Genomic DNA, 13539 nt, shown 5'->3' on the forward strand with positions numbered 1-13539 from the left:
AAGGGATCAGGAAGAGGGAGGAGGGGAAGTACAGGAAGCCAGACAGATGAGACCACTATGTGCATGTACGGACGTGGTATCATGAATCCCACCATTATGTAGAGTTATAATGCACCAATAAAATTAGAAAAAAGAAATGGCATTACACACGTCTAATGATACTTGGCTATAAAAGAATAAAAGAGGGGGAAAAAAGAACAGAGAGTGGGGGAAATCTCTGCTCTTCCACCTCTGGTCTCTCCCCTAGATGGTGAGAGCAAATACGGTCATCTCCCGCACCAACTCTGATCTGGAGTGGTTGCTGGGGAGGATGGCGAGGCTGGGTGAAGCTCAGAGGAAGAGGGCTTGTCCGGAATGACACCAGACTGCAAGAAAAGAAAAAGAAAGATGCCAAGGCTTCGTCTGAGCTCAAAGGGGAAAACGGTATCATGATTGATTAATAATGTCTAGCATGAAGACAGGCTATAAAAGGGGTTATATATTTCAATTCAGTCACGTGTTTTAATTTAATCATGTGTTTTAATTTGGAAAGAGAATGGAAAAGCAGTTTAGCAGAAATCTAGAAGAATGGGAATGGAACCAAAGGTATTCATTCAGCAAATGTGTTAGCTTGCCAAGTGCTGGCCCGGAGGGACTCAAGAATGGGATGGCTTCTACGAGTCTGGGAGGTCAGGGAAGGCTTTCTGGGTGAACTGACCATGAGCCAGGTGACAGGTGGGCTAGGAGTGGAACTGTGCCCCGACAGAAGGACTGACAAGGGGAAAGCCCCAGAGACATCAGCACAGTGCCACTGTGGGCCTTAGGGAGCCACCGAGGCTGCTAGGCAGGGAGCGACAAGACCAAATGGCATCAGTCTCCCCGCCTCTGCCCTCCAAGTGTTAATGCTCTAGAACAACCACATGATTGACCTAAAAAATGAGAAAGTCAGCTTTGCAAACTGATCAGTTAGGTGAGATCTGATTACTGGGTCAAGGTAGAAGCTGGACAAATGGCTGGCCTCTAAGAGAATGTAGTAAAACTTGTACAACTCAAGAGATTTCAGCTAGAGATACGGAGGAAGGACAAGCCCAAAATGACGATGCTCTAAATCAGAGGAGCAGAGGCTGATCTGCAGCCCACACCCACTGAAGCAGAAAGAATCAGTATTGGTCAAGCCCAAGCAATTGTGTCATAAACCACACCTGGCAAAGACTGAAGGCATGTGGCTGCTCCAACAGGTTAAAGCCTCCCCACTCTTGGATGCAGCAATTTCACTTAGAAAAATGAGAATCAGGGCTGGGGTTGTGGCTCAGTGGCAGAGTGCTTGCCTGGCATGTGTGAGGCATTGGGTTCAATCTTCAGCACCACATAAAAATAAATAAATAAAAATTAAAGGTATTATGTCCATCTACACCTAAAAAAATTATACACACACACACACACACACACACACACACGATGAAAAACATCTTTTAACAGTTCTTAAGAACTGTGGAAAAGCATAACCCACAAAGATGTTCATTGCAGCATTGTTTACTAGATTAAAAAATATAAAACAATGTGAATGTCCAATACTAGGGGATTGGTTGAATAAATCACGGCCACATGGAATCCTAAGCAGCTATGAAAAATGATGACTGATATGAAAAGATGGTCACGTTGTTTCATTAGATGTAAAAAAATAGGTTATACATATTTTCAAAGATGAATGAGTCTGGAAGAAAAATACTCTAAAATGCCAGCAGTCTCTCTCTAAAAACCTTATTTCACATGGTACTACCATATGATCCAGCTATACCACTCCTAAGTATGTATCCTAAGGAATTAAAGTCATCAAACTATAGTGAGCTAAGTTTATAGCAGCACAATTCACAATAGCCAAATGCGGAGCCAGCCTAGGTGTCCATCAAAAGATGGATGGAAAGAGAAACTCTGGTGTACATACACAATGGAGTTTTTGTTCAGCCATAAAGAAAAATAAAATTATGTCATTTGTAAGAAAATGGATGGAACTAGAGACCATTATGTTAAATGAAACAAGTCAATGTCAGGTCAAGGGCCATAGGTTTTCTCTCATATGTGGGAGCTAGAGAGGAATAAGGAAAAGAAAGGTAGAAGCAGATCTCATAAAAATTAAATCAGTAGAGGAAAGGGACCAGGGGGTGGGAGGTGGAGAGGGAGGGGTGAGTTCTGGGGAGTGATATTGATCAAATTATGTTATTATATGTGTGCGTGTATGAATATGTAACAACAAATCCCATCAGTATGTGCAATTACAGTGCACCAAAAAAAAAATGTGGGAAAAGAAAAAAAAATCAACCCCTATTTCAGAAGGCTGTGATAGGATTAACTAATCAATAAATGTCAGACATGATTTGTTTGTGCTCGATTTTCCTTCATTTAACAGATCTTCCTTGCAGAATTGAACACTTTTTAAAAACGCAGTTTGGGGCCCTTTGTGGTTTACATCTGTATCTAGAATAACAGTTCTCCACCGGGGATGAGTCTGGCTCCCTCGAGATAGTTTTGGTTGTCACAACTTCAGGGAGAGGTCTGGACATCTGCTCAACATTTCACAATGAACACGACAGCCCCACCACCACCAAGAATAATCTGGCCCCCAAAGTGGGCAGTGCCATGGTGGAGACACCCTGATTGGGAGGAAAGCACACAGCAGTGTTGTTCAGACTCCTCACATCCACTGCTCTAGTCCTGCTCCATCTAAGAGAGATCTGTACCACTCAGCTCATCCAGGTGGCCAGAGGCTCCCTGGATCTGGGCAAAGCCCGGCCTTAGGGCTGACAGCAGATCTCAACGGAACCCTGAGCCCTGGAGAGGACCCTTCTGAGACCCGTGTCTTAAATTACGTGAGAACGTTGGTCCCCAGAAGCAGCATAATAGTTCAGAATGGATTATCACTGCTTCTTCTTCAAGAGCACTAAACACTATCCTCCTGGGTGGACAGTAAGCAGCTCTGGTGGGCACAGGGCCCTGTAGTGGTTAACACTTTGTGGGCAAAACCCACTGAGGCTTCGTCTAAATGACGCTTCTGTCCACAGCTGTGGGGACAGCCAGAGTCACAACAAAGACAACAATCGTTTGAGAACAGGGAAAGGGAGGTACAGATGCTCTTCTGTCCTCCTTCAGCTGCTAACCTGCCCCTTTCCTCCCAAACTAGCCAGACAATTGTATCCAAAAAAGATGCCCCTACATGCAGAACCCACAGGTGTGCAACCTGTTGAAGAAGAGGAAGGAACAGGATCCTAGCCCACCTCACCATGCTGACATTTAGGGCTGGATCATTCCTTGTGGTGGGAACTGCTCGGTGCCCTGTAGGAGGTTCAACAGCACCCCTGTAGCACCCACAGCATCCAGTAACACTCCTGAGTTAAGACAGACAAAAATATTTCCAGATATTGCCAGATGTCCCCTCAGGGGAAAAATCATCCTCAAAATCTGGCTTAAACAGATTCTGAATCCTCCAGGGTAAGCTAGCTCTGACCTGCAAATATTCAGAGGACACAACTGTCACAAAAATAAACAACTCCTCAAGGCTCAAACCAGTTAGCTCCCAAGCCGCTGCCTGGAGATGCAGTATCACCTCAAGCTAAGATACAGATAATAAGGAAGTTTTGACCATTTGACAGTACTAACTGAGCACCTATTATGTACCAGGTACTGTTCTGGGCACTGGGGACACAGCAGTGGATGTAAAAGACTGAGACTCTGCTCTCAGGTTGTTTACCCAGATCTGAGAATCAAAAAAGCCAGGCAAGTGCGCTGGCCCGATTAATTACCTGCTATGAGAAGGAACCAAAATTACTTCCAGGAACTTAGAGACACATAATTATTCCTCACACAAGGAGCAGTTTGGCCTCTGTGCTTTACAACACACCCTCACTTACTCCTCATGGCTAGCCTAGGAGATCGGCATCCTCATTTCACAGATGGGGATGCTGAAGTTCACAAGGCTAGGAGGAACCCCTGAATACAAATCTGCATAACCACCCCTGTGGGAAGTAGTGCCCACAATAAGCCCTGACCATCCATGGGGTCAAGGTAAGAGGCTGCCCTGGGTGCCAAATCTCTTCAGTCCAAATCAGTCTGAAGGTTTTGCCTCCTTGTGGATTTCAGCTGGACTCTGCCCTGGAGGCTGGTATCTTCCTGTAAGGATACCAAGTGAATCAGCAGGGCAGGCACTGGGAGAGTCCCCATGGAAGAGAAGAAAGCAGAGGCTCGGGTTGCACCCTTTACTGAGAATGAAAGGCAAAGGGCAGGAGCAGTTGCTATTAGCTTCTAGTTCCCGTTTTCCATCCAGGGCCTGTGCTGGGGGAAGCGAGGGAAGGAACGAGGGTCTACAACTGGCTTAGGGACCACCTCCATCGTGATATAAGGAGAAGGTTCTTCCTCTTTTAGGGCCCAAAATGAGGAAGGGATTTGTACCAAGCACCCTGAGTCTGACATCACCCCATAATCCAGCAACCACTTTCCCATCCCTGTCCTGAATGGAGGAAACACTTTAGGTGCTTTCCCCTAGAAAAAGGCCCAGAGTTTTGAAACTCCATCTTCAAATTCCCCTCTCCCCGGCTCCCTGCCCTGCCCTGCCCTGCCCCACCCTTGAAGGTGGGGTGGAGGTCTTTGGAATGGAGGAATTCTGAGGGAAAGGTGCACAGGTCCCACGAGGGAGAGGCTGAAGAGAGGGGATTATGCATTTTAAAGGGAGGAGTTGAGAACCATTCTAAAAGGGAAGAAAGATGGGGGGAGAAACGAAGGGATTGGGGCTGCAAGAGTAAAGGATGCGTGGGGGCAGATGGAGGAGGGAGCCCACAGAGCAGAGGTGCCTGAGTTAGGGGAACCTGGGAAAGATGGACAGCTGAGGACAGGGAAGGACTGAGATGCATCTGAAGGACAGGGAGGAATGTCGGGTGTCTGGGGTGCATGGGCAGAGATGGGGTCTGTGACATGTCAGGAGAGATGATTTAGGAGCAGTCTGGGAGAGGGAGAACTGGGGATGCTTGGAAGGAAAGGGGGTGGCGGAGGTAGGAGACAGGACTCGGGATGCCCTGGGTATGCTCGGCGGCAAAGATTCAGGTGTGTCTGGGAGCGCTCTGGGCCAGCTCCCACCCTCACCCCGGCTCACCGAAGAAGGGCGGCAGGTGGGACACCGCCTCCAGGAAGGGCCCGGTCTCTATCTGCTTGTCCGCGGGCAGCGGCTTCAGCAGGTGCTCCGCCAGCAGCGCCATTTCGGGGTCGAGGCCAGCGGTGATGCCCCAGCCGGCGCCGCGGGCGTCCACGCCGCCCCCCGGGCCGCCGCCGTCAGAGCCGGGGCCGTCACTGCCGCCTGCCGCAGGCTCCGGGGACGCCAGCGTCGCCACTTCCGCCCGCGCCGCGCCCTCGTAGCCGAGCGCTCAGCGCCGCCCGCCGGCCAAGCGACTAAGCTGCCCGGCTCGCCGCCCCGCCCCTCCCACAAACGTCCAATCCGCGCTCGCCGCCGCGCCCGCCCGTCCAATCCGCGTTTGCCTCCGAGGAACTCCGGGCCGCCATTGGCCGGGAGGCGGGGCAGCATGAAGCGCGGGACTCGCGGGTCCTGGTCCGCCCAGGTGAGCCGCTCCCAGGTGAGACTTTCCCAGGTGTGCCTCCCGCTAGGCTCCTCAATCCTGGCTGGCCGGCTTGGGCAGGGGCCTCGCTCGCAATCCACCCACTTTCCTGGTCACAGTCCAAACCACAGCTAGTGCTCCTCAGGACCTCCTGCTTCTCCCCCAAATAGGCCCGTCCTCCAAACAGCGGCCGATGACCTTGTGGTATACTCCTGGGGGTATGTGGTTCTTTTAAGCTATTACCAGTGGAGACTCTTGACTGCTGGGTTCTTTTTTTTCAATGACTTTACACCTGTTGGATGATGCTAAGGTCACAAGCTACCTCCGCCCCTTCCCAACAGATTCCTGTTTCCCCAAATCCGGAGTCCAGTCTCATCTCAAAAGTCTGATGTTACCTGTTGGACTCAGCTCAGTTTATACCTTAACCTGATTAGGCGCTTTCCCCCTCAAACTAACATTGATCACCCAACAGCCCAAGGTCTATGCTTCTTAGAACCTGGGTCAGAAATCATCTCGACTGCAATCCACTAAGATGTTCCTGTCCTAAAACTCAATGCACACCTTATCCAAGAATTCCCAACACACTGTTGTTGGATGAATTTATTCATTCCAGAATAATTATTCTTTGCACCCCTAACTATATGTAATATACTGTAAAAGGGATTGAGGATAAATTGATGAACAATATATAAAAATCCCTGCCCTCTTGGAGCTGGCATTGTAGTTGGGGACACAGTACAATTCAATATACAAATAAATAAGACATTTCAGACACCAGTAAGTACAAGTGAAAAAAACAAAACGATGTGGAATAACAGGATGACTAAAGGGTACAGGCTGGGTTAGGACATAGGTCTGTAGGTGCAGTACCTCTGAAGAGGTGACATTTGAGCTGAGACCTAAAGGAGAAGTAGGAAGTAGCCAGGCCAAGCACCATGGGAGGTTTTGCATGAGCAAAAACCTTAAGGTGACAAAAGATCTTGGTGTGTACAATGGACCAGAGAGAACAGGGGAGGAGGGAGCCAGGGAGTAAGTAAGAGATGAGTAGAGTCAAAGAAGTTGAGGTTAGGGAGGTGAACTGAAGCTAGGGAGTGGTGAAGATTTTGCATGTTGTGATAAGGGCCATAAGAAATCACTAGTGCCAGAAAAAATATCTGTCCAACCTTATTAAATATCTTTCATTTAACCTTTTAGGGAGCAGATGAGAGAAGAGGTTGTTTCAAATCACAGGCTTGACCCAGGCAGAAGGGACAAAGCCATCATCATCTCTTGCACATGACTCAAGCCATGACATGTCCCATCAAGTCAGATCTCCCACTGATAGGAGCCCAAGCCACCAACTTTGGCTTGTTCCCACCCCACCCAACTTCACCACCATGGGCATCCTGTGATATCATCTCCTCAAAGCCTCCTCAGCCTGCCCTGCACCTTGCACCCCAACTCAGTGCCAGAACCCCACCCATCTTTCAGACGCCTCCATCAATTCCACAGAGATATCACAACCTACGCAGGGGCCTCTGGCATCAGGCAACATCCTGATTTCTCAACTTCTCCATCTAGCTAGGACATTGAGAAATGATGGCTGAGAGAAGAAGCATCTTGACATAGAATATGAGCCTGATGTACCGAGATGGTCCCTTGTTCTAGGTTAGTGATGTAGTTTGGAAGTTTAGCCATTTTTATATTTATTCATCCAACACGTATTTTGAGTGCCTGCTCTGGAATGGAGTTTCGCCTTCCCATAACTTATTCTAGATATTGTGCTAGTACTGGGGGCCACTCTGGTAGCATAAATGGATGCTGTGAACTGGATTCTCCACTTGGAGAAGTGGAGGTCCCACAACCCATATAAAAGGACTTAAGGTGCACAGAATCTGATGTTTCCTCACAGTTAGGTTCAGGTTGTGTATCTAAGATACACAAAATAACTGCCCTGTCCTCTTCAAAAGGGTCAAGGTCTTTGGGTACCATTTAATTTTTTATTTCCACCAGTCATCATCTTGGGTTGTTAGCTTTTCAAATGCTTCAAGCATGAAATCTAGATTTGTAGGTTAAAAAAAAGAATCACTTTTTAATGTTGGCAACAAAATCAAAATTTTAGAAAACACTTATGTAAGCCTATAAAATGATTATTTTTTGTCACAATTTCAAGCTTGCAGAAAAGTTATATGTATCATATAAATAACTCTTTTCCCCTGAACCAGTTTGTATACCAACACCACCATAAAAACTTCAATATGTATTTCCTTCAAACAAGGATACTCTCCTGCAGAATTATAACTCATCTATCAATGCAGAAAATTAACACTGATATATTAGTACTATCTAATCTTCAAGTCTTTATTCCAAGTTTGACATTTGTCCCTATAATGTCCTATATGGCATATATCCCAATTCACGATCACATGTTGCATGCAGTTGTCCTGGCTCTTGAGTCTCCTTCAAATCTGGAACATTCTTTGGTCTTTTCCTGGACTCCAATGACCTTGACACTGTTGAAGAGGACAGGGCGGTTATTTTGATACAATGTCCTTGAATTTGGATTTGTCTGATGTTTCCTCCCAATTAGGTTCAGGTTGTGTATCTTAGATTAGATGCAAACTGTGAATTCTGTGCGTCACAGAATAGTGCAGGAAGGAGGCTTGTCCTTCTTGCATCATGACAGATGACACATGATCTCAATTGATCCCATTATTGAAGATCTAACATTGACCACTTGCATGAGGTCGTGTCTTCCATATTTCTCCACTCTAAAGCTGTTTTTTTTTTTTTTTTTTTTTAGTGGAGGTTTGAACTCAGGGATGCTTTACCACTCAGCCACATACCCAGACCTTTTAATTTTTGTTTATTTTGAGACAGGATCTCACTAAGTTTCCCAGGTTGGCCTTGAGCTTGTGATCTTCCTGCCTCAACCTCCTGAGTCACTGGGATTAGAGTTGGGTGCCACTGAACCAGGCAGGCTATTCGCTTCCTTTGTGAAATCAATAAATATTTCAAAGGAAGAACTGTGAGATTTGGTAAATATTCTGTCATTTATGAATCTTTGCATCTATTTATTTATGCTAGTGTAGATTTGTGATTCCATGGTCATAATTCATTACTGATATGATTTATTTGAGTGTTCAAATTATCCCAGGTTGGGCTGGGACAATCACTTCAAGCTGGCTTCTGAATCCATTCAACGTGTCCCCATCGTTCTTTAAGTACGACCTTATTCTCTGGCATAAGAAGTTCTAGTCTTGTGATTCTCCTCCATAATCCAAAAATCAGTCATTTCTCTAAAAAATACCTGGTTCCTTTCAGTGGCATATGGCATTTAGAAACCAAGATCTACATGTGCTTATTGTTGTCAGGATGTCACTGCTCCTGGATCCTCTCAGTGGGCAGTTTTACACACACACACACACACACACATTTATATCTATATTTTCTGTATTTGTTTCTGTGGTCATCCCTCTATACCGAAAACTGTGTCTTTTTGCTCTGATAGATCCATTTCCAATCAAATTCCACAGCGTTCATTCTTTTTTTTTTTTTTAAGAGAGAGTGAGAGAGAGAGGGGGACAGAGAGAGAGAGAGAGAATTTTAACATTTATTTATTTTTTTCTTAGTTCTCGGCGGACACAACATCTTCGCCTGCATGTGGTGCTGAGGATCGAACCTGGGCCGCACGCATGCCAGGCGAGCGCGCTACCGCTTGAGCCACATCCCCAGCCCCGACAGCGTTCATTCTGTCTTCTCCCTTTCCCTAGCTGTAGATCCCAATAGTGAGAAACTATTCTCATTGTTTTTTTACATGTTCAATTATTGACCAACGCTGATATGGAACAATTTCCTATCATGGCTGCCACCTCACTCCCCAACAAGGATGCCCTTTATGCCCCATTGAAGCCCTGATGCTTGCACCACCACCCCCCATGCCATCCTTCTTCTCCCATTCAGTCTCTGACCTCTCTTTGGATCAGCGTGACCCATCTCCCCACCCTCATTGCTGATGCTTAGCTTTCTTGGACCGGAGCTTTTGGTTTGAACTGCTTAAGAATAGAAGGTAGGGGCTGGGATTGTGGCTCAGCGGTAGAGCGCTCTCCTAGCACGGGCGAGACCCGGATTCCATCCTCAGCACCACATAAAAACATAAAGGCATTGTGTTGTGTCCATCTACACCTAAAAAATAAATATTAAAAAAAAGAATAGAAGGGAAAAAAGGAGGGGAAGTGGGGAGAGGGGAGGAAAAAGAAAGAGCCACATAAACCTTTAGCAAGTTGGCTTTAGCCACATCATTCCTACCTCCAGCTTAACAGAATAGGATGGACATTCCCCTCTGAGCCAAGAGGACGGAAGATTACATAAAAAACACCATAAAGTGTCGTGGGGTAAAGTACTACCAGATATGGAGGAGCCCCTTCATCTTTTTGGTTTATTGGGCCACCCTACCTCTCCGTGAGTTGCAAACTCCCTCCCAAGTTGATGGGCAGGACCAGCAAGTTCCTGTGAAGGTAATTCCAGGGGTGAATTATTCAAGTGTGTCATTTTCCCAAGCTGGCTCCACCCAGCATTAATAGCCTCTTCCCAAACTGAATCATCAAATCCCGTCTCTCCCCAACAGCATCTGGTGGGATGGATGAAGTAGGCCAAGTTCAAGTGCACAGTCTATTTGACATTTCATCCTAAACCCGGGAGCCTCTCTGCGTGCAGCACAGTAAAAACAATACTAGCTGCCAACAGTTATAAACAGTTACTCTGTTTAAAGTACAGCATGTTTATTTTCTAACCATGTGGGCTTGAGCAAGTCATTTCCTGTGGCTACTGTAACAAATGACTACCACTTGGTAAACATTTTTTTTAATTTTTATTTTTTTATAAATTTTATTTATTTATTTATTAGTTCTCGGCAGACACAACATCTTTGTTTGTATGTGGTGCTGAGGATCGAACCCGGGCTGCACGCATGCCAGGCGAGCGCGCTACCGCTTGAGCCACATCCCCAGCCCTTGGTAAACATTTAAAATGACCAACATTGGTTATCTCACAGTTCTGGAGGCCAAAAGTTCAAAATCAGTATCACTGGGATGAAATCAGGGTATGCTAGACCACACCCTCTTAGGATAGTCTGCAGAAGAATTTATCCCTTCCCTCTTCCAACTTCTAGGGGCTCTAGGTATCCCGGGGCTTGTGGCTACCTCACACCAATCTCTGCCTCCATTTTTCCTCAGCTCTCCCTTGTGGACATCTGAAGTCTCTCTCTCCTCTCTGTTAACACACCTCTCAGGATGGTGTGTTAACCAGTTTTCTGACAGCATAATAAATACCAGCGATAATCAATTTATAAGGTGAAAAGTTCAACCAGGCGTGGTGTAAAAGTTGAGCCACACACCTGCAATCCCAGATACTTGGGAGGTGGAGGCAGGAGGATTCTAAATTTGAGACCAGGCTGGATCCATTTAGCGAGACCCTGCCTCAAAATAAAATTTTAAAAAGGGCCGGGGACACAGCACAGGGTTGGGGTAGAAAGCTTGCCTAGCATCTGCAAAGCCCTGGGTTCAATCCTCAGTACTACAAGAAAGAAATTGAGGTTTGTTTTGGCTTATAATTTTGGAGGTCCATTCCATGATTGCTTGGTCCCCGTTGCTTTGGGTCCACGGTGTACATCGTGGTGGGAGTGGGTATTGGACCAAACCATTCACCTACCTCATGGCCAGAGAGTGAAAGAGACTAAGAGGGACTAGGGTCCCATCGCTCCTTTCAAGGGCTTGCCCCAGTGACTGAAGACCTCCTACTAGGCCCCACCTCCGGAAGGTTCCAATACCTCCCAATAGCGCTACAGGCTGGGGATCAAGCCTTGAACACATGGCCTTTTGGGGACATTCCAGATCAACTCTAACAAATGACAGTGAGGGCCCACCCAGGTCATCCAGGACCAAGGTCCTTAACTGAGTCACAACTTGCAAAAGCCTCGTTTCCAAATAAGGTGACAAGGAGAGGCTCCATCAATTAGGATCTGGTACTTTCAGGAGCTATTCATCAGCCTACCAGCCCGGCCCTTCTCTGAGCCTCGGCGTCTCACATGTAAAGTGTGGATGGTCTCAGGGTGATGCCAGGTTTCCTGGGTAAATCTGAACTGGGCCGTTGGCATGCCAGCAGCCGCGCAGCCCTGGATGAATGGTGTGGTTATTATGAATCGATTTCTTGAGTTATTTCTACCGGGGACTGGCAATGGTCGGGGTAATTGATTCCAGTGATATCACCTCTCTGGCTGCCAGGTTTTCAGCAGGATTAAATGTGCCAAATGGGCTTTGTTGAGCCAACTCCTCTGGGTGTGAAGAGCCGCCGTGCCAACCCTCCTGGCTGTTCTGCGGGCCCGTCTGCCGCCTCTCCCTAATTAACACCAAGGCGACACCAGCCAACAGGGCTTGCTGCCATCCTGGGAAGCAATTCGGCAGGCAGCAGCCAAATATTTGAACATTTTTTTTTCAGTGTTTTTAGATGAAAATAGTATTTTGGTCACTTAAACAGCACAGGGTAATGGAGAAGGGGACGCACCACCTTGTTCTCGTATCTGCACAGGCAGGCTCATGGGCTGATAATATGCTTCCTCCTGGTGGTGGGTGGGCCAGTGCCAGGTGACCAAGCTGTAACCAGGTGGACCTGTCTTTGGGAACTTCTTTCTACTGGCCAATGCCCCTGTGGCTCTCATCTCACCTGGGTCCACTTTATTCCTGACCAGGTAATGTTCCTCTTTGTGTCCAATGTGTGTCTCCTAGATAGCTGCTCTCTAGGAGAGCCTGACTGGGAGGACTCATAGGTTTGGTTGTGCCAGCCAGGTAAGACGCAGAGGGGCAGAGAAAAAGTGGAAGCAGCTTTTGTGAGTTCAGGGTCCCAGAGAGGAGGGAGCACCAGGACTCACAGGGTCAGTGGGAAGGTGTAGCCATCCAGGATCTGTGAGCTGCACCAGTGGGTGAGGGGCAAGAGAAAGAGACGGTGGGGAATCTGGGGAGACCACTGTTTACTCAGAGTCCAGGGTCACACAGTAGTTTTCTGAGGGCAGTTCCAATAGGTGGGTTTAGAGCAAACAGAGTTCCAAGAGGTCACACTCGAGAGGTGGTCACTTTGGCACAGCTGTGCAGCGCATGCAGGAGAAGGGGATCGGTGGGGTTAGACCTAGGGAACTGGGCACCAGGTGCTGGCGGTATCAAGCAAAGACGGGAATTGACCACCTTGAGGGATCAAGAGGAGTGGAGAGCTGGAAACTGTGCCAAGGGTGACCAAGTCCTGTTCCATTTAAATCCACAGTGGACGCCTAGCAACAAAAATAAGAATCCACAAGAGTGTGCAGGCCTTCCCAGGGGCGCGCTCCACCCCACCCCGCTGCGTCCTGCCGGGGAATCCCAAGTCTAGGTAACGCCCGGGAGGAGTTGGGTCCGGAGGAGTCGGATCTGGAGGCCCCAAGTAGGAGATGGAGGCCGGGAGGCCGCAGCCCGTGCTGTGCTAGGTGAGCTCTCGGGAGCTCTCCAAGGTCACCCTCTGTGACAGCAGCCTGCACGCGCGTGGTGCAGCCGTGCAGCCGGTGTGGCTCAACTTCCACGGCACCAGACGGTGCTGCGGGGCAGGAACCTCAGCATCCACAGCTACCGAGGTCACCTTTGGCTCTTCAGAGATGCAGGCACAGACGACGGGCTTCCGGTTAACCTAACTGAGCTCTTCGTGCCATCTCTCAACGTGGATGGACAGCCTATTTTTTTTTTTTTGCCAACATCACTCTGCCAGTGTGTATACCCTGAAAGAGCGATGCCTGCAGGTTGTGCGAAGCCTAGTCAAGCCCGAGAACTCAGGAGACTGGCCATCCCCAGGGCCCCTCTATGAAGATCTGGAAGACCACCCGAGTGTGCGGAAAGACCTGGAGCGGCTGACACAGGAGCGTCCTGAAAACCAGTGATTGGAAGAAGAGACTGAAAAATGTAACTGA

At 47.8% G+C, this 13539-nt stretch overlaps 1 protein-coding gene and 1 pseudogene across 1 annotated transcript in view; one reads left to right on the top strand and one right to left on the bottom strand.

Annotated features, from left to right (window-relative positions):
• The window catches only part of Gltp (glycolipid transfer protein), a 23541-nt gene extending 18207 nt beyond the window's left edge, over nt 1–5334 (bottom strand). The window contains exon 1 of the mRNA XM_026409209.2: nt 5120–5334. Coding sequence (XP_026264994.1) covers nt 5120–5222 — 103 coding nt within the window. The 5' untranslated portion in view covers nt 5223–5334. The remainder of the gene's footprint in view (nt 1–5119) is intronic.
• Nucleotides 5245–13539, top strand: LOC113197052 (von Hippel-Lindau disease tumor suppressor pseudogene; annotated as a pseudogene).

This window comes from Urocitellus parryii, chromosome 3 (assembly GCF_045843805.1).
Source record: "Urocitellus parryii isolate mUroPar1 chromosome 3, mUroPar1.hap1, whole genome shotgun sequence".
NCBI classification, from domain to species: Eukaryota; Metazoa; Chordata; class Mammalia; order Rodentia; family Sciuridae; genus Urocitellus; species Urocitellus parryii.